The sequence below is a fragment of the Labeo rohita genome, chromosome 1, assembly GCF_022985175.1.
Source record: "Labeo rohita strain BAU-BD-2019 chromosome 1, IGBB_LRoh.1.0, whole genome shotgun sequence".
Taxonomy (NCBI): domain Eukaryota; kingdom Metazoa; phylum Chordata; class Actinopteri; order Cypriniformes; family Cyprinidae; genus Labeo; species Labeo rohita.
The window spans coordinates 19,331,243-19,355,340 of NC_066869.1; the positions used below are offsets into that span (position 1 = coordinate 19,331,243).

A 24,098-nucleotide genomic window follows, 5' to 3' on the forward strand; every position below is an offset into this window, starting at 1 on the left:
AGTTCAAGCAGAGTGTTTGAACAGACAAGACAAGTGTTTGAGATTAAAAAGTATTTAAATTGTATTTTTTTTTTTTTTTTAATGAAAATAACTGATTGTTTCTCTAGATAAGACCCTTCTTCCTTGGCTACGATCGTTTATAACCGCATTTGGGATCGTTTGAAGCCGCATTTAAACTGCATTTTGGAAGTTCAAACTCGGGGGACCATATCAGTCCATTATATGGAGAAAAATTCTAAAATATTTTCCTCAAAAAAATATTTCTTTATGACTGAAGAAAGAAAGACATGAACATCTTGAATGACAAGGGGGTGAGTACATTATCTGTACATTTCTTTTTTTTCTGGAAGAGGATTTTATTTTCATTATGTCACCTTTAAATAATGATTGCACAGATAAATAATTTATAATAAACACTGCAATATTCATGAAAAAAATATATATATGTGAATATTCCATTTTGATTTTGTGGTGACTCGCATGCCCTGGTATTTTCAGTTAAGAACTGAAGTATTTTTTTGACTACATACAATATTTCTGCAAAAAATTTTCCCAGTGCTTGCATTAGCATGTTTATTTGTGCTTTATTTGTAAAAAAAAAAAAACCTTTCAGTTTGTGTTGTGATTGGCCCTGCAGAGACACAGCAATGAATTCCATGCAGAAACGGAAAGGAAGAAAAGTGTGTACGAAGAGTGGGGGAGAGACAGAAAGAGAGAGAGAACAGTCTGGCACTGATTAAAATACTTTGGCCAAGGTGCCCCTGGGTGTCTCTGCTGGAGAGAGACTGTATGTGTGTGAATTCTCACAGTACGTTTACACAGCTGGGAGATAACTAGTCCCAGGCTGAGGCCTTCAGATAGTTACTTTGTCAGTGTTTTGTGTCCAAGTGTGTTACTGAGGTAACTTTCAGGCTTACTGTAAATGAAAACTACAACAAACTCAGGTTAGGGATGTGTATATATAGACTAGTTGGTGGGATATATGACACACACTTCTCTGAAAAGGTTTACCATACTTCTGTTGACACTGACATCCTCTCCAAGAAATTCCAATTCATTCCCTTTTAATTCTCTGATGACTTGTGTAACGGCATGAGGGCTGGGATATAATCCCTTTCCTCCAGCAACCTGTCACTCACATGAGATTGCAGCAATTAGCAAATGACAATGATCCAATCAATTCCCAATTGACAAAAACAAGCCCTGCCCTACATTTTTTCCTCTTTCAAGAAGCTGTTTCACTCAGATGTGTCGCAATAGAGAAGAAAAGGGCATCACAATTGCTGTTTAATGCCAACTTTAAAGCATTGCTGTACAAAATATTAAAGCTGAAACAAAAGTAAGGAGTTTAAGCGGGAGTTTATTTGTGGGGGCTACGTTTTGTCCTTCCTCTCACAGGAAGTTTTCTGCAGGTCAGAAGTGATTCACTCAAATGTCTCTTCCTCTTTGTCACTGACGAGAGTGATTTTGTGTTTCAGGACGATAAACAAGTCATTTATGTTGTTTCTCAGAGGTTGAATGAGTGTAAGAATGAGAGTTCAAGGATTCTTTGTGTTGTTTTGCAGGAGTTTGTGGCTGGACGGCAGCTGACGGACTGAACCATGGCTCAGTTTCCCACGCCCTTCGGAGGTGAGTTGACGCTTTCACTGACTGACTGACACGTGTGTGTTTGTGTGATGGAGGCTGGGTGGATGTGTATAGAGTCCTGTGTGTGTTTGAGAGAGACAGGCAGAGAGAATGAATTCAAGTGAGTCAGTGAATGTCTGAAAGAATCAATGAATAGAAAAGAAACGCCCTCACAGAACTGCTGTCACTTTTGTTTTCAGCCGTTTACAAGCTTTTTTTCTGTTCTTCTTCCAGTTTCCTGTACAATTTAATGTGGGATATTTATATACATTGGGATCTAAAAGTTATATAATTTAATATTTTTATTGCACCATTATTATTTGGAGCTACAACAACTTTTTGATTGTAATTGATAATTCATAATGAGAATAATGCAGTGTAAGTGTAATATAATTACTATGTCCACATAAGTGAATTATGTTCCTCATACCAGTTAACATTTAGTCTGTGATTTTTTTATTTAATGATTTTTAATTTAGTAACTTTAACTAACTTCTAACTAACTAACTTCCACTTTTTAAATGGTAGGCAATCAGTTGTCTTTTGGTTTAGAATGTAACAAATATATTTTACATTTATTTGCATTTTATTTTTTTCTATTGTTATTAGGGATGCACAATATTATTGGACAGATATACAGATATTGGAATCGGCCTGAAAATGGCTTTAAAGGGTTATTCCACCCCAAAATGAAAATTTTGTCATTAATCGCTTACCCCCATGTTGTTCCAAACTCGTAAAAGCTTTGTTTGTCTTCAGAACACAATTTAAGATATTTTGGATGAAAACTGGGAGGATTGTCACTGTCTCATTGACTGCCAGGTACATACCACTGTCAAGACCCAAAAATATGAAAGATATCGTCAAAATAGTCCATCTACCATCAGTGGTTCAATCTGAATTTTATGAAGCGACGAGATTATTTTTTGTACCAAAGAAAAAAAAAAGATTTTATTTAACAATTTGTCTCCTCCGCATCAGCGTAGTGCCATTTTGGAGAGTATCCACTGGACGCAAACTGTGTACACCAGATACGTTGTTTTCATTTAAATCGAAGCGTAAATATACGTAGAAAATGTATCCGTGTGGTGCGGCTGACACAGAACGGTGTACTCAGTTTGTGTAAAATCCAATATCATACATCCCTAATTGTTATAAAAAAAATATATAAAACGTACTAGAAGTCAGCCGATATGTGTGTCAATGAAATTGATTAATCTGTGAAATATTTCTTCAACAGTTGAATTAATCAGATAAAAAAAAAACTTTAATAATTCTTCAAAAATAGTCATTTTTATTTAAAAACTATTTCATTTTAATCCATTATTTACCCCAAAAAAGTTATTGTACATCCTTCCCAATGTGCAATTAGTAGGCTATGTAAACACATATGGTGAATTTATCTATACACATAAAACAAAAATGTATTTTATAGGGGTTGACTGATTATTGGTGCCGATATTAAGCATTTTTATGGTTATTGGTATTGGCCATTTTCAGAACCGATTTGCCAATAAAATAGTTAAAAAGGCATTTAAAGAGTTTTTGTCAGAGCCCTTGTTATTCTTAATTTTGACATTAATTTTAGTTTTTACAGCAGACATGTATATCGGTTCAAAATATCGGTTATTGGTCTACTTGATCTGTAATAATCGGTATAGGCATCAGCCCAGAAAAACACATATCGGTTGATCCCTAGTATTTACAAATCGTTTCGAAAATGACCAATACCGATAACCATAAAAAAAAGCGTAATATCCGCACCGATAATCAGTCGATCCCTATAAAATTTTAGTTTAATATATGTATATAGATGTGTATGTATATATTCTCTATATTTGTTTTCATAGCCTTCAAATTGCACATTGGGCAGAATAACTTTTTTTTGGTAAATAATGGATTAAAATGAAATAAATACAAATTAAAATAAATAATGAATTTAAATAAAAAATACAATTTTTGAACAGTTATTAATGTTTTTATCGGATTAATCTGATTGTTGAAGAAATATTTTACAGATTAATCGATTATTAGGTCATAATTTTATCAACCCAACAGTTTGAGTGAAGTTTTTACATAATAAAATTTAAAAATATCCTGTTTGTCAAAATCAAGTCATTAATAATTGATTTATCTGTAGCTGTGATCTGTCCATTTGATAAAAATGTTAGCATATTAAACAGTTTATTTGCAAAAACAGATTTTTCAAAAATCATGTTTTTTGATTGTGCATGTAAGTAAAAATAACTAAAAAAAAATACAGCTAACACAAAACACAATAAAAACATAACATAATAAAAAAAAACATGATTTTTGAAAATGTTACAAAACAAAGATTCTTAATCAAAATGCACAATGAAAAAACATGATTTTTGAAAATATCTGTTTTTGCAAATAAACTCTTTATATGTTAGTGTTATGCTGTTTGCCTGATATCTTCTCTCATTCTCTGTAGGGGGGGTCGGATACATGGGTAATATCTGTGGACGAGAGAGCCAAACATGACCAGCAGTTTCACAGTTTGACCCCCACACCTGCTGGCTTCATCACAGGTAATCACCTCTGGTTTTCTTGCTGTGAGAAAAGTACAGAACGCTCGTTAGCGCTAATGTTTGGTAAAACCTTTTGGAGTTTGATGCTGTCTGAAATGCAAGAAAAAGTCTCTGGAGTTCTGTGCAGTTGAAAATGACCACCAGCAGTGCAGTCAGTCAGTCATACGCCTCCAGTAGTCAGACATTTTTATGCTATTATTTCTCAGTAGGATACACAGACACAAAGCGATGGAACAAATGAAGTGAAAACTGACAAACAAAAGCAGCCGCCTCTTTCCCACCATCCTGTTTTTAAGCACATCCCCCATGCTAATTAAAATGACATGGATATTCTTCATGGCTGTTTATTAAAACCATACCACTTCCTGTTTTCCGCCTGTAAATGGCTGGATATTTACTTCCATGGTCAGACTCACATCTGCCTTAAAGTACTATGAGAAACGCAGTCTGTGAAGTGTTAACGTCAGTGTCAGCACCTCATCCACCGAAACAGACAAACCCTGTCTTTGCCTCTGACCCATAGTAAAATCATCCCATGTTAACATTAGTCAGAAGAGCAAACATTTAATGCTTGCGTAAATGTTTGCGCAATGCAGATGTTTTAAAGTTCAAATTCTGATTCCCTGTAAACATATAGCTTATGTGTGTGATGTGAATCGGATCACTAAGAAAAAAGCAGAGAAGGAAACAGATCCGGGTGTGGCGTGTTTATTTTCACATGACGTGTCTAGAAGAGGTTATTTCTCTGTCATCTTGTGCCGATGCCATGATCTCTAGTTAAAGCTATAAGGTTATAGAAAGCCATCTTTCTCCCTCGTCTCTCTTTGGAGACATTTTGCCAGCCTAAAGAAGAATCTGTAACTAGCTACAAGCATTACATTGAAAGATATGCTCAAAGTACACAAAAACACTCTCTTTGTACCGTCATATATAGATGTGAAATTAACTTCCAAAGGGCTAATCAGAATCACAAGACGCAAACAGTAAAACCAGCTTGTCCCAGCTGGACTTTGGACATCTACTGAAGAGATGGTACTTGTGGGTTTCCTGTTGACCAGTGCATGTGAAAGAGCCTCTTTGTGTTGACTGAAGGACGGCTGAAGCTGTGAGTGGCCCACAGTCAGGCAGGCATGGAGAGGGAGTCTGTTTTTGGCTCTTAGGGTATAAAGGCGTTTTGTGTGTGCGCGCCGAGGAAGACACCTGTTATTGAGAGGAAAAGTGTTTAGAGGAAGGTGAAAAGGTTGTTGAGTGTGCTACATCATTTTGCTTTTAACATGGCAGAGACACCAACTCACATCTTTCATTGCTTTGTGTGTTGGTTTTTAGGATATAAAAGGGCCTGCTGTGGCATTATTAGTTGACACTGGTTTATGACTGTGGTATAATCAACCATAGAAAAACTGTAGTTGGCTGCTTTACGTGTTTTTTTGTGTTTAGCAGTATAGGCTGTCATATGAGCAGGAAATCAGTTTGATAGGTTAGATAACATATGCGCACATTGACTCAGCTTTCCTTTTTTGCTCAAGCTGTAGCCGACAGATTACTCGCTTCAGAGGCCAATGTCACTCAAGTGCGGTCAATAAACCCTCAGCGTGTTTGTTGACAAGATGGTTTAAATGGGGTTACGTAACTCTTAATTATATTATCACTGTTTTTACTAGGAAACTAAAACAATTACATCATTTTAACGTCATAAAACTATCTGTTCTGTTCATTCTGTTCTGTTTTGTTCGTATGTACCATACCATGTGTTTATTTATACATTTACACATATTAAATTTCTTCTCCTTCCCCTCTTTCTCTTTAGGTGACCAGGCAAGGAATTTCTTTCTGCAGTCGGGTTTACCTGCCCCCATCCTCGCCCAGATATGGTACACAGTTTCTGTAAAACATATTCATTTATAATCCAGCACACTGCTTTAATTTATAATCCAATATGTGCTTCTGTTCAATAATAGCATACACTGTAAAAAATAATGCATTACATTTACAATAAAAAGCGAACAGCTTGTTTTCTCCACACTCGAGCTGTAGAGACAACAATGTCTCCTAAGCAATGCAGGTGTTTGTAGTTGGATGTAAAAGTGAATATAAGAAAAAATAAAACACTGTTAGGGTAAGACACTAAAATAATTTCATAAATATTTACTACGCAAGATAAAATTTAACATCCAAGATGTTCATGTCTTTCTTTCTTCAGTCGATAAGAAGTTATGTTTCTTGAGGAAAACATTTCAGGAATAATTTCCATATAGTATAATGCAGTTTAAATGCAGCTTCAAATGGCTCTAAATGATCCCAGCTCCGGAAGAAGGGTTATATCTAGCAAAACGATTGGTCATTTAAAAAGAAAATGGCCATTTTATTTACTTTTGAACCTCAAACGCTCGAGTTGCCTGCGTGAATTCTGTTTTTTAAGACAGTTAGGATATGCTGTAAAATTCCCATTTTGTTTTCCCCTTCCCCAAATTCAAAATCATCCTACATTGCTGCAGAAGTACCGACCCAGTGGTAAAAAAGGTAAAACAGCGATGTTTGAAGTTGAAGAAGAAAACGTGACAGGTTTTCAACATACCCTAACTGAATTGAACCGGATTACACAGACTACGTATGCCCATCACGGAGACAAGCATTTGAGGTTAAAAAGTATATAAATTGTCAATTTGTTTTGAAAATGACTGATTGTTTCACTTGATGTTTGTCCCTTTAAATGCAAATGAGCTGGTGCTTTCTTCCCCCTTTTCAGAAGAGGGCGGAGCTTCAAGAGCTCATGCTCCAGCATACCGCCAAAAACAAAACAGGAAAATCTCACGAACTGAAAATGTCAGAAACTCTCAGGCCCTGTTTACACTAGTGCATTTTCGTTTTAAAACAGCATTTTAAAATTGAAAACGATCCGCGTCGAAACTGACGTTTTCACTGCATTTTAAAAACGATCTCCATCCACACTACACGACTGAAAACGCATGTCACATGACCATTCATGCAGGTACAACCATAGATATGTATAGGTAGATACCCTATTATTTAGATGGTGGACTCGTCTACATGCTTGGAGCGGTTGAATGGGGAATCTACCTATACATATCTATGGGTACAGCAGTGAGCATGGTGTTATTTTTTTACATGGTTGTCAAGGACAGGCAATGTGGGAAGCCATGCGTTCGTTTTCAAAAGTCTCCGCTTTGGTCCATTTACACTGAAATGCAAGTTTTAGTTTTCAAAACTAAAACGGGGTCTCCAGCATTTTCAAAAGTCTTCGTTTTTGAAGGCTGAAAATGCCAGAGTAGTGTGAACGACAGGCGTAACCGTAGCAAAAGTTGTGCGTTTTGAAACGAAAACTCACTGTAAACGTAGCCTTAGTATCGGTGTTCTACTATTAGTACAAGCCTGTTACTTTTACAGAAAATGCGCTCTGTTTAGAATTCAGTCCTCTGATTGTACTGTGCAAAATAAGCAGCAGCTCAGATGGAGGGAGTCTATGGAGACTCCTATGTTCATTGATGCATCCCAAAACACAACACCTCTAATGCCTCTTTGGCCCTGACATTGTATGTTTCCAGTAGCTACAGCAAAAAACAGTAATGGCGGACTGCTGCTTCTCAGTCAGGGCTGTTTCTATGCTAATAGGACAGAGATTGTCACAAATGGGTGGGATTTCTCCCTAATGTGTGTTCAGAGAGACTGTTTATGATTTAATGGGATTATAAAAAATGACTGGGTGGATTTTTATCATTAAAGACTGTTTTTTTGCACACACTGAGGCCACACATCTTATAAAAGTGATTTTTGCATTAAAAGTTTCCTTTAATGTTCATTACGGATAACAAAAGTACATAATTATGTTTGATGGCACACAGAGGCTTCTGGGAATGTCCTTTTACTTCTTTTCACTTTAAATTATGTGGCAGTTCATTGTTTTTGCTTCCTAAAACCATAAATTAACCATAAAACTTAAACCTTCGGTAACCAATTACTTTAGATTCATTTTAATGTTAAAAAAAGGTTATTTTTTTATTTTAAATTGTGCAGGCTACTGTGTCTATGAAAACTGATTGTGTAGCAGGTTGCAAGTTCCGAACGAAACTAATGATGAAGTTAACAAGTTGTCTGTCACTAAAAAAGATACTCTGTTTTGCAGGGCTCTTGCCGACATGAACAACGATGGGAAGATGGACATGCATGAATTTTCCATCGCAATGAAGCTGATTAAATTGAAGCTGCAGGGTCACCCCCTTCCTCCTTCACTGCCCCCCTCCATGAAGCAGCCACCCCTCTCCATACCCCCACAACCGCCTTTTGGTAAGAACGCTCTCATTCTGATGGCTTGAATGACGTTATGTATCGGGACACAGATAAAGTCTTAGTCCAAAGTCTTAGACCAGGGGTGTCAAACTCTGGTCCTGGAGGGCCGCAACCCTAATTAAACACACCTGATCCAACCAATCAAGTCCTTCAGGCTTAATTGAAAACTGCATAGTATGTGTGTTGGAGCAAGGTTGGAACAAAACTCTGCAGGGCTGAGAGTTTGACACCCCTATCTTAGACCTTATTTGTCCAATCATTTATTTATATAAAACAAGTTTGATGAATGAAATGAATTAATACATTTCTTTGATTGTGTTCTTCAGGGATGCCCAGTATGGGGGCAATGCCGGGCCTGCCAGCAGTGCCGCCCATGCCCCTGCCACCTCTGCCTCCAGGAGTGCCGGGAGTAGGTGTGTCTCCACCACTGGTAGCATCAGTGACCCCAGCTGTACCATCTCTTGCTAACGGAGCACCCGCTATGATACAACCCATGAGTGGATTCTCACATCCAGGTAATATAAACACACGCTCACACTACCCAGACCAGCTTATACAGTTTCTTTACTTAATTTATGGGTGTTTGTCTCTGTTTCTCAGCTGCTGCACTCAACAAAACCTCTTCGTTCAATCGTTCCAGCATCAAGCTACAGAAGGGCCAGTCTGTAGAGGTGCCCAGGTACACAAACACAGACACTGTATTCACCAAAATTTTATAGATGTTTAAAAAACACCTGTTATGTATTTACCTTTCCTTTAGTGCGTAATATAGCTTTTTGTGCATTTAAACAGCACTTTAAAACACTTTAATGTAATGCCTTGTTTGTAGTCCTACCATTGTTTCCATCATTTAGCTGCGTCAAAAAGGAATGTGTTTCAGCCAGAGGGTGCTTAAGCAGGGTTCAGTTTAGGAAAATTGTGTGTTTTAATTATGAATCATGTAAATGTATACTAGCAGGCACCAAAGATAAAATTATGGACTTGTAAATGAGCATAATGTAGCCAGTTTAACACACACGTTGTCTCTTTAGTGCTCCGGCTGCTCCTCCGCCCACTGACTGGGCCGTGCCTCAGTCCTCTCGGCTCAAGTACCGCCAACTCTTCAACAGCCATGACAAAATGATGAGTGGCTATCTCACAGGTATGGTGTCCGTCACACAAAGCATGATATATAACAAAAATCAGGCAGTGAAATACTTATTTTGCTTTGTTGTTCAGCTCTGCGTAGCCTCACCCACATCTAGGTTTAATATCTAATTGAAATGCTACATAGCTGTATGTTTTAAAATGGTTATTATAGTTTTGTATTTTCAAATGCATTTCAGTTTCCTTGTAATAATATAGTTTTTAATTCGATGAGTTTGCAGAACTCAAAGCTCTCGTGATGAGTGACAGTGGTTACTCAGTACAGTTTAGAGGAAACAGAGGTTGCTGACTCAACATATTCACTTCTGTTTCCTCCCTCCCTCTCTTTTTCCTTCTTTTCTGCTTTAGGTCCACAAGCCAGAACTATTCTAATGCAGTCCAGTCTACCGCAGACCCAGCTGGCCACCATCTGGTGCGGATCCAACACGTTTTTCTAATTGTCTCTCTGTCTCGTATTTAAACTCAAACAAATCTCGTAGTTCTGAGATTTGTATCAGCCTAAACATGAGGATTGGTATCTGGTTATTGTTATGAGTTCATCTGACTATTGTTTTGATTTCTTTTAACCTGCTGTTTTGGGATTTTTGTATTGCCTACGGTCTTGTTTACACTTGGTGTTAACGTTGGATCTTTAGTGATCTGGTGTCATGTGGAAAGGCAAGATAAATAGCTGTCCTGACTCCATGTAACAACCACTTGTTTATCTATACAGGAACCTGTCAGATATAGACCAGGACGGAAAGTTGACAGCAGAAGAGTTTATTCTGGCCATGCACTTAATTGACATGGCCATGTCTGGTCTGCCTCTTCCCCCTTTACTGCCCCCTGACCTCATACCTCCGACATTCAGGTGAGACAGCACCCACTGATGACACATTTTCACAAAACTTTTTGGGTGTATTTATTAGGGCTGTCGAACGGTACCAGGTTCGGTACTTTCGGTTCTGAGATTTTAAAAACGTCCATTTTCCGCTCACATTTGAGCGCTGTTGAGCCGATTTTTAAACATCGCTGATTGGCCATAGTGTTCACGTGCTCAACAGACATGACTGTGATTGGCTACAATGATAAGCGCTTCACACTCCTCACTGAGCGCTAACACATAAGCACAACGGGAGCGTTTGAAGGCCGCGTCTGTCAGTGGATCCGTCTGTATGCAGATGTATTAGGGATCCGCTGACACAAAATATTACAAAAAAAGTCCCCTTTAAAGTTCAGGTAAAAGTCAATTCACTGACCTTTTTTGGGGCTTTTTTTTATTGGTTGGAGCTCTTAATTTTGAACTCTCAAGGTGCAATAGCTAGAAGAATTAAACTTCAAAATGTGCAAAATTTTTGTCCGCGGCAATAGCCTCACGGTCAGTGCGCCGACAGACAGTGCAATTGCGCTCACGGTGACCCGAGTTTGAATCCTGGCTCATGGTGTTTTGCCGATCCCACTCCCCTCTCTCTTCACCCAATGCTTTCCTGTCTACTCTAGACTGTCCTGTCCAACTAAAGGCATAAAACATTTACAAAATTTCCTCTTTTTTTAAGTTTTCATTTGTCTTTTTAAATATCGCAATAAATATTGTATTGTGGATTTCATTTTCGCTACATGGATTTTGATATCATTACATCCCTATGACTTAGACTTATCTGTCAATTTAGTTAAAAGTTACAGTCAGAACTGTTATTCTAACAATGTAATTGGTTGCATTTATAAGACTTTATTCTTTCCTGTTTGTGTAGGAGAATGCGTTCTGGTAGTGGAGTGTCTGTCACCAGTATGCACTCGACAGACTTGCGGTCTCAGGATGAGCCTGAGGAGGAGGAAAAAGAGCCTGAGAAGAAACTTCCAGGTAAGAGGACAAGAGTAAATCCTAATCAGTTTTATAAATGAAATTCATCTCACTCACAGATTAAAATATTTGTGGTTTCAGATGACAAGCATAGACAAGCAAAAGGCACACTTTGCACCTGGCGTTAATGCATTTTGCATCTGGATAATCTTTAACTGGATTTAGCTCTTTACCCTGCATTTACATCTTGCAGTGCAATTTGCAATATAATACCACTTACCCATACGAAATGAAAAACACCACTTAGATATTACCATAAAGGCTACATTAATTGTCAATGTTCCACCATTTACTGATTTTTATAAACATTAATGGCATCAAAGTGCTTTCCCTCATTTTGGCTTACTTTCATATACTTAAGAAACATACCCACTGTATGTAATGCTAATAGACAGTAGAAGTGAAGAAAATGGCTAAAAGAAGTTTTAAAGCTCCCCTCTCAAAAGTAAACATCCTGAGCGAAATGTTACTGAAGGTCTGGGGATAAAAAAAAAGAGATACAGGTGTAGTTCAGTGGAATTATTTGTGAGATCTTGTTCTTTTAATTGACCAGATCACAAAATGACAGTTGATATTTTATGTGTAGTGCAATCTTTTACATATTGCATAGTTGTTTATGGTTAACAAAAATGCATCAGCATTAACATTTTTATTGAATGTAGTCCGACAACCTCTGAAACTGGTTTCAGTGAACTCAATACAGTCATTGTTTGTGTGTATTTACATATGGCTGTTAGTGTGGTCAAGTGTATCTGACTTACAATTGTTCCGTATATCCCCCCAGTCACATTCGAAGATAAGAAACGGGAGAACTTTGAGCGTGGAAACCTGGAGCTGGAGAAACGTCGACAGGCGCTGCTGGAGCAGCAGAGGAAAGAGCAGGAGCGCCTTGCGGCCCTGGAGAAAGAGGAGCAAGAGAGGAAGGAGAGAGAACGACTAGAGCAGGAGAGACGCAGACAGCAGGAGCTGGACAAACAACTGGAGCGACAGAGAGAGCTGGAGCGACAGAGGGAGGAGGAGAGACGCAAGGAGATCGAGAGAAGAGAGGTGACTTAAAAAATTCAAGAGTTCAGTGCATGTTAAACACTATCAGCATCATCTGTAAACTTTTGAGTGTGTTGTGTGTGAAGGCTGCCAAGCGGGAGCTGGAGCGTCAGCGGCAGTTAGAGTGGGAGAGGACGCGCAGACAGGAACTGCTCACCCAGAGAAACAGAGAGCAGGAGAACATCGTCCTGCTCAAAGCACGCAAGAAAACACTCGAGTTTGAATTGGAAGCTCTGGTACGTGCACTTCTCTACACTTTAATGTTTTAAGGCAAGGCACTCGAGGTACACAGGGTGTAAAATATTCACTAATAGATGCACTTTTGTATTAAAAGTTTATCTTATATATGCACTAATTTGCATACATTTCCAGCTACTAAAATAAAGATTTCTGTCTCGGTGCATTAGGAAAAACTCATTTTGACAAAACATCATTAAAGGAGAAGTTCACTTCCCGAACAAAAATTTACAGATAATTTACTCACCCCCCTTGTCGTCCAAGATGTTCATGGCTTACTTTCTTCGGTCGATAAGGAATTATGTTTCTTGAGGATTATTATGTTTCTCTCCATATAGTGGACTTTAATGGTGCCTCCAAGTTTGAACTTCCAAAATGCAGTTTAAATGCAGCTTCAAAGCTCTAAACAATCCCAGCCAAGACAGAAGGGTCTTATCTTGGTTATTTTCTAAAAACAAAATACAATTTATATGCTTTTTAACCTTAAATGCTCGTCATTTTCTAGCTCTGTGTGAACCGGTTTATGACAGTTAGGATATGTTGAAAACATTTTCCTTTTCTTCAACTTCAAACTTGCCCTACATCACCGTTTTACCGTTTTTTTGTTTTTTTGTTTTTTTTTTGTGGGAAGGGCGTTTGATCTCCTTTGCATGTTTAGTTTGTAAACACAATGATATTGAAGTTAGAGAGGAAAACGAGATGGGTTTTTTTCGACGTACCCTAACTGTCTTGAACTGGAAGAAAACAGTTCACGCAGAAGTAGACAAGATAAGCGATTGAGGTTAAACAGTATATAAATTGTCAGTTTGTTTCGAAAATGACCGCTCATTTCGCTAGATAAGACCCTTCTTCCACGGCTGGGATCTTTAGAGGCATTGAAAGCTGCATTTAAACTGCATTTTGGAAGTTCAAATTTGGGGCACCATAGAAGTTCACTATATAGAGAGAATTCCTGAAATGTTTTCCTCGAGAAACATAATTTCTTATCGACTGAAGAAAGAAAGACATGAACATCTTAGATGACAAGGGGGTGAGTAAATTATCTGTAAATTTTTGTTCTGGAAGTGAACTTCTTTAAAATATGTATTGCAATTGAAATGTACACATGCAAATGTATAATCTGAAGCAGCACTTTATAAAAAGACAAATCAACCAAAATCTCTAAAATTCCTATAGTGTCTTGCCTTACTAGTTTTAAATATATAAGCTTGGTCATACATCAGATATAATTACATTAATAAGGCAGTTAAAAAGACATGTAGACTAATTTTAAAGCTGCCTTTCGTGATTTCTGCACTGTCAGCTGCACCAAACTGAATTGTAATCTGTTTGAGTGGCCCCATGTGCATATTAAACCAAAGTTAATCTGGTGCGGAGTTTAATAGTTTGACGTCTGTTGTTGTTCTTGCCTCTTCTCTAGAATGATAAGAAGTCACAGTTGGAAGGTAAACTGCAGGACATTCGTTTCCGTCTCTCGGCGCAGAGGCACGAGATCGAGAGCACCAATAAGACGCGAGAGCTACGCATCGCTGAGATCACCAGCCTGCAACAGCAGCTGCAGGTGTGCACTTCTTCCCTTTTCTCCTTCCTCATCTCTTGTCTTCTTTGTTCTCACTCGCCTCATACAGAAGCATCATCAGTTTCCTTTCAGCATTCGCATCATTTGAATTAGTCTCTCCTCTACAGTTTGGAGCATTTTTTGAGTGTGTAGAAGAAAAGAGGAAGTTTAAACCCCTAATGAACAGAGACAAGTGCTTTAGACTATACATATCTTGTTTATCTGTATATACACTAATATATCAGTTTTAAGTTGCTCTGTACATAAGCGTTTCAAAGTAATCAGAATATTTCATGTCTTCACTTTCTGTTTTGCCTCCATCAGGAGTCTCAGCAGTGGTTGAGTCGGTTGATTCCTGATAAACAGTGTCTGAATGACCAGCTGAAGCAGGTTCAGCAAAACAGTCTGCACAGTAAGAACATTTTCCTCAACTGCTTTAAATATCCAGGGCAGTTTTTTTGGTTAGACACTATCACACTAGACTAGACATTTTAGTGCTAATCTGAATCTGTTTCACATTGGAATTTGATTTGAGGGAAAGTGTAATCCAGACTCTGAACTTTAATGTTTACCAGCGAATTCATCTTAACTTAAGCATACTTCGTATCTTTTCTGCCTCTGTGACACATTTAAGTATCCGTTTAGTGTTTTTCTCTGTTTAGTTTCTATAAAATAACTAGGATTAAAAGTGATGATCAGCCCAAAATGTCTTTGTTTTGCAAACCGGTTAAAGTTCAGGTCAATCAAATCAAGGTGTGTTCAGAATTCTCGCCCTCAACGCGCCCACGTAAAGCATTTGTTACACTTATACAAACAGTAATCTGTAATCACTGTAATCTGTAAAAGGAGTTGCTGACTGGTCACATCTAGTACTGCAGGAACAATTTTACAAACGACAGTTGACCTGATTGAACACAAAAACAACACCTTAGGTTGCAGTGGCATCAAAATAGTGATGAACTACATTACCAGTCAAAAGTTTTTTAAGAGTAAGATTTTTAATGTTTTGAAAGAAGTCTCTTCTGCTCACCAAGCCTGCATTTATTTGATCCAAAGTACAGCAAAAACAGTAAACTTTCGAAATATTTTTACTATGTAAAATAACTGTTTTCTATTTTAATATTTTTTCAAATGTAATTTATTTCTGTGATCAAAGCTGAATTTGCAGTGTCACATAATCCTTCAGAAATCATTCTAATATCAGGGCTCGAAATTAACTTTTTTTCTTGGTAGCACTGGTGCTCCCAAATTCATAAAGGTAAGAGCACCAAATAAAATCTAGGCGCACCCAATGAATATTAAGGAGCATCACAACTGCCATTTGAGAGGAACAGCCAGCAACATCCTGATGATTAATAGCTTCACTAGTCGAACCTGATCCTGATTTCTTTACCACACACTTTTTAGTAATGCACTGATCTTGATTATTCATGGCCGATTTTGATTTCTGATGCTTTACAAACAAATGGGCTGATTCTGAAAGCCTTTTTTATACACAACTGATAGAATGTGCGCTTTAGCGCGATAGGCCTACTTTATTTCTTCAATAACAGCAGATTGTAGGGATATTTTAATCGTCAAGAATCAAAAATGGTCATATCGCACACCCCTAATTGCAATGCAGTGCAAATCCAGAACAGAGATTGGTTGAAAGAAAACGTTTGAAGCAAAAAACAAACGGTTCCGAGTTCCAGCGGAGGGCAATATGAGTGACTGACGGCTAATATCGAAAATCTGCATTAAAGCTAAAAATGTAAAGATGAAGTTTAGATTTGGATATAACGGCTCACTGTATCAGCTCACAGCAGTCATATATTGTGCTGTACTTAGCAAAATGAGAAAGAAAAGAAAACAAGTCACACCACAACAGCAAGCGAGCGTTACTCGCACTCGCACATATGCTTCCAAATATATTTTGAGGTCGCGCATATTACATTCCGGGAGCATATGCGACCAAAACGGTCGCAATTTCGAGCCCTGTAATATGCTGATTTGCTGTTCAAGAAACATTTATTATTATTATCAATATTTAAAACAGTTGAGTACATTTTTACACAAAAATTAATACTTTTATTTAGCAAGGATTCTTTAAATTGGTCAAAAGTGATGATAAAGAAACTGATAATGTTATGAAGTATTTCAATTTCAGATAAATGCTGTCCTTCTGTGCTTTCTATTCATTAAATAAACCTGAAAAATTCTACTCAGCTATTTTTAATGTAATGTTTTAGAATGTTAGGCTGGAGTAATGATGCTAAAAATTCAACTTTGAAATCACAAGAATAAATTACTTTTTACAATATATTCACATAGAAAACAGTTATTTTAAATAGTAAAAATGTTTCAGAATTTTACTGTCTTTGCTGTACTTAATAAATAAATAAATGCAGGCACGGTGAGCAAAAGAGACTTCTTTAAAAAACATTAAAAAGCTTACTGTTCAAAAACCTTTTACTGGTAGTGTATATGATCAGATTGCATTGTTTGAACAGTATTTCTATTTGGTTGGTCATTGAACTGTTGCTTCAAGTGCAGTTTTATTAAACATATTAATGATTTAAAGAGTGAAAAAGATAAAAGATAAAGATAAAAAAGATAAGATAAAAGATAAAAAGAGTGAAAATACATTTTTAGTAGAATGGTTCATGGATGTTAATCTCTCAGAAAAGCTCTTTAATGTTGTCTGATAATTTCTGCTTTGTAGGAGACTCTCTGTCCAGTCTTCAGAGGGCCATTGAAATGAAGGAATCCACCAAACAGCAGCTGAGAGAACAGCTGGACGCTGTGGAGAAAGAGACACGCTCCAAACTTTTGGAGATAGACGCCTTCAACACACAGCTGAAGGTACTACAGCCCTGAAAGACCTAAAACACACACACACATACACACACACACAGATCATTTGGTCCTCAGTAGTGTTATTTTTAAGTAACTTGGCATTTTTTGTACTTTTATGTTTGCATTGTGTGAGTACAGGGTGCAAAATTAACATTCGTGCAAGATTTAAGTAAAAATTGGCTTTGGTGAATAAATAAAATTCACAAAACACATTTGACCTATCTTTGAAATACTTACAGTGGGCAGTTTATCATATATAGCTGTTTTATGGCCAGTAAGAAAAAAATGTGGCCATTAAGTCACTCACCAGGGCTCTACAGTGCGATGTATTCACATTTGCGACTGAAAACTACTGCGTGTGACTATGAAAAAATATTTAGGAGCACCAGTGCGACTGACCTGATCAGCATATTTGTGTTTGCGCTGAGGGGAGCTTCAAAGGTTTCTACATGTTGTGCAACGTTGAGTAATGTTTCTCAGACATGTCTCACGAATCCTTTCATAAACAAAATGCAGAGAGAGAGTGCAAATAAGAGATTCATTGTGCAGTGTAGAGAGCTTCGTTGATTATAATGGAACTTTATGAGATCGCGATAAACTGATGAGTGACAGCTTTTAATGATTTTTAAGGGAGTTTGTAAATGAGAACTATTTATTTTTAAAACAACAGTTAAATAAAGAAGTTAATATTTAGTGACTTACATTGTCTGACTATAGCACTAGTGCCTGATTTTGCTCTATTTCGTCATCAAAAATAGTCTGAAACAAGTCAGAACTGAGCTGCTGCGCATCTCCATTCAAACAGCGGTGTTTCGTTGATGAATGAATGTGCGTTTTTAAACAAATCTAGTGAGTCAATTATTCAGTTTCCCATTCATAAAGACAGTCACTTGCTTTATTCCTGAATGAATCAGCCGTTTGAACGAATCAAATGAATGAATGATTCTGTAATTAAATCAGTGACTTGCCGTCACTTTCTGGCAGATTTAGTTTCATTTTTAAAGTGTCTTTTCAGTTATTTAAATCATTTAATATTTCTGTATTCAAAATGTTATATTTAAAACATTAATCTCAACATGAATTTTTGTTTCATTAAACATGAAAATACACATACAAGCCACTTTTTTTGTCCTTCTTTTCCACCTCTGTAGTACAAATTAATTTTGTTAATACTGATTTCATTTGATTGGTAACTTATTCTACTTGTTCTTATTCTGTTGTTTTAATTAGAAATTTTAAAAAGCTTATTTTTTAAAAATTTGACAGAAGATTACATAGTTTTAAAAAAGTTAGAAAAATGCCATTACAAAGGTAAAAAGGAGTCGAATATCACCTTGTAATAGGAAGGCTAATTTTTGATCAGATTTTTTAAATTATTGATTAGAAGATGCTCCTAAAATTTTGACTGTGCTCCTAATTTTTATTTAATTAGAAGCACAAGTGCTTCTAAAAAGAAAAGTAATTGTAGAGCCCTGCTCACCATTAACAGATAGGGCAAAATGTTCATTTTGGACCCTCTGTGTTTGTGTGAATGAAAGAGGAAGTAAGAGAGAGTGCATTTTGAGACATGACTGACCTTCCACCCAGTGTATATGATGAAACCAACAGAACATTGTGAATTTTGCATTAATATGCCTTCAGTCACAATAAGAGAAAGGGAGTGTGTGATAAAGTTGCGTTTTCACAGCATCACACAATCTTTTGTTCCTCTCTCACTGTATCTGCCTGCTGCTCACTCTGTCACCCCGCCCTTCGTCTTCCTCATCCTCCGTTCATCCTGGCTGACTCCCTCTCAACTCCTCTCCCTCCACCGTGTTTATACGGCTTGGCTGGCCCTCTTTGTTCTGGCTTGACCGTGCTTCACCCCGCTTTACCCTTCATGGTGGTACAGTCCTTGGGACTGTTCTATCAGACCCACGCTGCTAGGATGGAGAACCTGCAATCGGAGCTACTTATTGAGGAGCAGAGGGGGTTACAGGTAGACAACCTGGTAATGCTATTAACCCCCAGAAAACTACCACCAAACTATTACCCTCTACTCACAGCACTGTGCTCTCTGTTGCCCTGTATGAGGGGAGTTAGTAGCACACTTCCAGTTGTGTCTTGTCTTGACTACTTCCCTTTACTAAGCCATCAACAGGGCTCTACAATAAAGACTTTTTTTTTCTACTCAGATTTTTACTTGCTACTGTCAGAAAGATCATTTTAAAGGGATGTTTTACACAAAAATGAAAATTACCAAGATTTACTCACCCTCAAGCCATCCTAGGTGTATATGATTTTCTTCTTTCAGACGAATACAATCGGAGTTAAATTTTAAAAATGTTCTGGTTCTTTCAAGCTTTATAATGGCAGTGAATGGCTGTTGAGAATTTGAAGTCTGATAAAGTGCATCCATCCATCATAAAAAGTGCTCCGCATAGCTCAGAGGGGTTAATAAAGGCCTTCCTTAGCAAATCGATGCGTTTGTGTAAGAACAATATCTATATTTAAAACTTTATAAACCGTAATCTCTAGGTTCTCTAGCTGTCGTACATGAGTGAGTGCCCTTGCGACATGGGTCCATTTTTATTGTTGAGCCCTGATGAATAATTCCTGAAATAATAATTTTGGAGATTGTTGCTCGCACTAATTAACAGAGCAAAAGCTTCACTGCTCTGCTTTGGTTCAGATGTCTGGTCCATTTGTTTCTCGCTCTATACTTAAAATGAATAAATTTAAGAGGCTCTGCATTGTGTAGATATGAGTACACATCAGAACAGAGTGCAAACAGCAATTATGATGATGACGATGATGATGGTGGTGTGACCTTTGACCTGTCACTGTATGGGTGGCTCTGTGTCTCTTGCAGTCAGGGAGCTCTGTGGACGAGGTGCTGTTGGACTGTCTCGCAGCACTGCTGGCCTGTTTGAAGCATATACACTTCTACTTCCAGGTCATCCCTCCCTCTCCCCCCCAGACCTTTGATTTCACCCTACACCATGTCCCCTGCTCGTGTGTCTCACTGCACCTCCTCCAGCTCCCTTTGAGAAGCCCATCAAAGGCAGCGTTGTAGCTATTCTAAACCTTCACGTATCGGTAGAAAGCTATATGCTTTTTTTGTGCAGCATAATTAATGCGCAAAGTTTTTCTTTTTTTCTTTTTTTTTTTTCAGGATGTGTGTCAGTTAAATCCAAAATCTTAAGCATGAACCTGGACATCTTTATATATACACTACCAGTGTTTTTGAACAGAAAGATTTTAATGTTTGTTTATTTATTTATTTTTTTAAGAAATCTCTTCTGCTCACCAAGCCTGCATTTATTTAATCCAAAGTACAGCAAAAACAGTAAAGCTGTGAAATATTTTAACTATTTAAAATATTCTAAATATTCAAATTCTATTTGAATATATTTTAAAGTGTAATTTATTTTTTTTAGCATCATCACTCCAGTCTTTAGTGTCACATGATCCATCAGAAATCATTCTAATATGCTGATTTGCTGTTCAAGAAACATCTGTTATTATTATTATTATTATTATTATTATTATCAATATTTAAAACAGTTGAGTACATTTTTTTTCAGGATCATTTGAAAAATAAAAAAATCCAAAGATCAGCATTTATCTAAAATAAAAGGCTTTTGTACACTATTCCATTCAAAAGCTTGGAGTGAGTATATCTTTTTTTTAATTATTTGAAAAAAAAAATTATAGAAATTAATACTTTTGTTTAGCAAAGATGCTTTAAATTAATCAAAAGTGATGATAAAGACATTTATAATGTGTTAGAAGATTTCTATTTCAGATAAATGCTGTTCTTCTGAACTTTATATTCATCAAAGAAACCTGAAAAAATTCTACTCAGCTATTTTTAACATAATAATAAGTGTTTTTTGAGCAGCAAATCAGAATATTAGAATGATTTCTGAAGGATCATGTGACTGGAGTAATGATACTAAAAATTCATCTTTGAAATCACAGGAATAAATTACATTTTAAAACATAATTAAATAGAAAACAGTCATTTTAAATAGGAAAAATATTTCAAGATTTTACTGTTTTTGCTGTACGTCAAATACATGTAAATGCAGGCTTGGTGAGCAGAAGAGATTTCTTTACAAAATGTTACAAATCTTACGGTTCAAAAACGTTTGACTGGTTGTGTATATATTATTTGAAATATCTTAGCATACTTTACAGAATTTTTAACATCATTTTACATTTACATTCTAGTCACTTCAGAAGAAAAGTTTTTTTGAACAATTTCCAGACTTTATTTACTGGAATTTTTAAAAGAGTAACTAGCTGTAAACTCCTTTACCCGAAATTTGAGAAATTGTACTGCAGTGATCTGTCTTTCCTTCTATCACCTAGGGTTTTAGCATTTAGTTAGTAAGCAATTTTCTAGATTCATGTCGTTTAGTTACATTGGTCAAGATCAATGATCAAAAAAATGCTATACAAACTTTCTCAGCAAAATAATTGTCAGTGAACTTGTTTACAGATGCAAATCTCAGATTTTCAGTGTGTGGATGTACAAATGCATTAAAAAGTGCATGTCTAGTTCATGAAATCTAAACACTCACACCCTTTTACACTGGTTTGGTGTGTATATGTGTGTTTTTTTTACACTTGAGTGGCTAACTCTCTCTGTCTTTCTAGAGCCTGTCTATTACCAAACCGCTTGCAGTGACCTTTCTTTGTATAATCAATGTGTAAATTGTGCTTATGTGACATTCAGCATTTAACAAAAATGTAGCTTCAATCAGAGAAACATACTCTCAGTAGTAAGTATATGCTATCACTAGATACATAATTTAATATTAAAAAAATTATATATAATTGAATAAATAACATGACGACTCTATTATATCCTGATGGTGTTTCCCAAAGAGCTTGCTTATTGGTGAAATGATCTGGCATTACTTAAGCAGCAGTGCTTCCATTGGTCTGCTGAAACACAGTCCGCTTTTCTTGAGATTTCCATGTTTCCTCTCTTGTGACTTCTGTGGTTCATGTGACGTTACCCAGCAGGCATTGCAGCCTGCCGTCATGAACGCAATCGCTATGCAGTTTGTACCATGCAAGTGTATGATTTATGCATACAGTATTTAATATAATAATAATGTCAATCTGTTTGTAGTCAGTTGATGCATTGATTCATTTGCCATTTATGAACATTACAAATGGTTACATGCATCATTCAAGCATACAAAGTGTATATGCCGTGTACTATGTTTTTGCAATTTCTATTTTAAATACTGAAAACATTTAGAGATAGCATAGAGTATCAAATAGTCTGGAATAGATGGTAGAATTTTTAGAAACAGATTTAGAAATAAAATTCCAGTATAGAAATAAATAGAAACTATGTGACTGAGACTTCGAACAGATTGTCCAGACAGCACTTGCAGGGCACAGCTGTGAAAAGAGTCTGAGTGTGAGAGAGAGCGCAAACAGAGCCCCGTTGCCCCCTGTACTCCCCCTTACCTGTCCTCCAATATCCCATCATGCATTGCAGGAGCTGAGAGAAATCCACAACAAACAACAGAGGCAGAAACAAAAGGAGCTGGAGGCTGATATCACCCAGCCATCGCATGACAGGAAGTCAACGGAATTACAGGAGCCTAGGTATTTTATGCACTTCGTGGCTGTTCTGTTTGGAAAATAAATAATTTGACTTTCTTAACAGGCATTCATTTTGTCCCTCGCTTTTCTTCAGATTGTCAGGGACAGAAGATGGCGTGTCTCCCGCATGGCGAGATGATGGGCTGGGTAAAGCTCCCACTCCTCCTGCGTCCCAGGCTTGGATAAGCCAAGTGAGTGAAGATGAGAACCACAGCAGAGCGGATGTACAAGATAACCTCTCCAAACTCTTCACACAACATCCGCAATCGGGAAAACTACAGACTCAGTCACCCTGGTCTATGGCAGGTGAGACATGAATTGGATTGTTTTCGCAGCTTCTTTTTGTTTGTTGTGGTTTTTTTGAGACATGTTAAGCTCACACTAAATTGCATGAATCTATATAACTTGTGTGTTTGTGCTATAGATAAGATTCCAGTGACTGGTTTTAACCAAGAGAAGGTAAAGGTGGTCTACTATAGAGCGCTGTATCCCTTTGAGGCCCGCAGTCATGATGAGATCACCATCCATCCTGGAGACATAGTGATGGTAAGCCATTTTTAACATCTTAATAAATAATAAATGTTTCTTGAGCAGCAAATCAGCATATTAGAATGATTTCTGAAGAATCATGTGACACTGAAGACTGGAGTAATGATGCTGAAATTTCAGCTATGCCATCACAGGAATAAATTGCATAAAAATATGTATAGCCTATATTAAATTGGAAAAAAACAGTTCATTTAAATTGTAATATTTGACAATATTGCTGTCTTTACTGTATTTTAATCAATTAATGCAGTCTTGGTGTGTGCAAATTACATTAAAAATATTAAAATGGAAAACGGTTTATTTAAATTGTAATATTTGACAATGTTGCTGTCTTTACTGTATTTTAATAAAATAAATGCAGTCTTGCTATGTGCAATTTATGTAAAAAAAAAAAAATTAAAACAGAAAACAGTTCATTTAAATTGTATTAATATTTGACAATATTGCTGTCTTTATTGTATGTTTTAATCAAATAAATGCAGTCTTGCTGTGTGTAAATGACTTTAAAAATTATTAAAATAGAAAACAGTTCATTTAAATTGTAATAATATTTGATGATATTGATTGGTGTGTGTAAATTACTACTTTCAGAAACAATTAAAAATCTTACCAACCCAAACTTTCAAATGGTAGTATATATAGATTTAAGATAGTAATAGTAAACTACATTTATTTTGTTTTGTTTTGTTTTAATTAGTTATTTTGCATGTAATTGCTCAGTTTTTTGCTGTTTGATAAATAGTTTCAGCCCTATAGTGTGTGCTTTCATTTTCTGATTAGGGCTGCTATAAAA

At 36.7% G+C, this 24,098-nt stretch overlaps 1 protein-coding gene across 1 annotated transcript in view; it reads left to right on the top strand.

The window, feature by feature from the left end:
* Positions 1–24,098, top strand: part of itsn1 (intersectin 1 (SH3 domain protein)) — a 54,493-nt gene that overhangs the window by 8,990 nt on the left and 21,405 nt on the right. The window contains 18 exon segments of the mRNA XM_051108819.1: positions 1,566–1,628; positions 4,082–4,178; positions 5,986–6,049; positions 8,320–8,480; positions 8,810–8,998; positions 9,084–9,162; positions 9,515–9,624; positions 9,978–10,041; positions 10,342–10,479; positions 11,360–11,469; positions 12,254–12,516; positions 12,600–12,749; positions 14,171–14,311; positions 14,633–14,720; positions 17,013–17,152; positions 22,650–22,759; positions 22,851–23,062; positions 23,181–23,302. Of these exon segments, the coding sequence (XP_050964776.1) occupies positions 1,602–1,628; positions 4,082–4,178; positions 5,986–6,049; positions 8,320–8,480; positions 8,810–8,998; positions 9,084–9,162; positions 9,515–9,624; positions 9,978–10,041; positions 10,342–10,479; positions 11,360–11,469; positions 12,254–12,516; positions 12,600–12,749; positions 14,171–14,311; positions 14,633–14,720; positions 17,013–17,152; positions 22,650–22,759; positions 22,851–23,062; positions 23,181–23,302 (2,265 nt within the window). The 5' untranslated portion in view covers positions 1,566–1,601.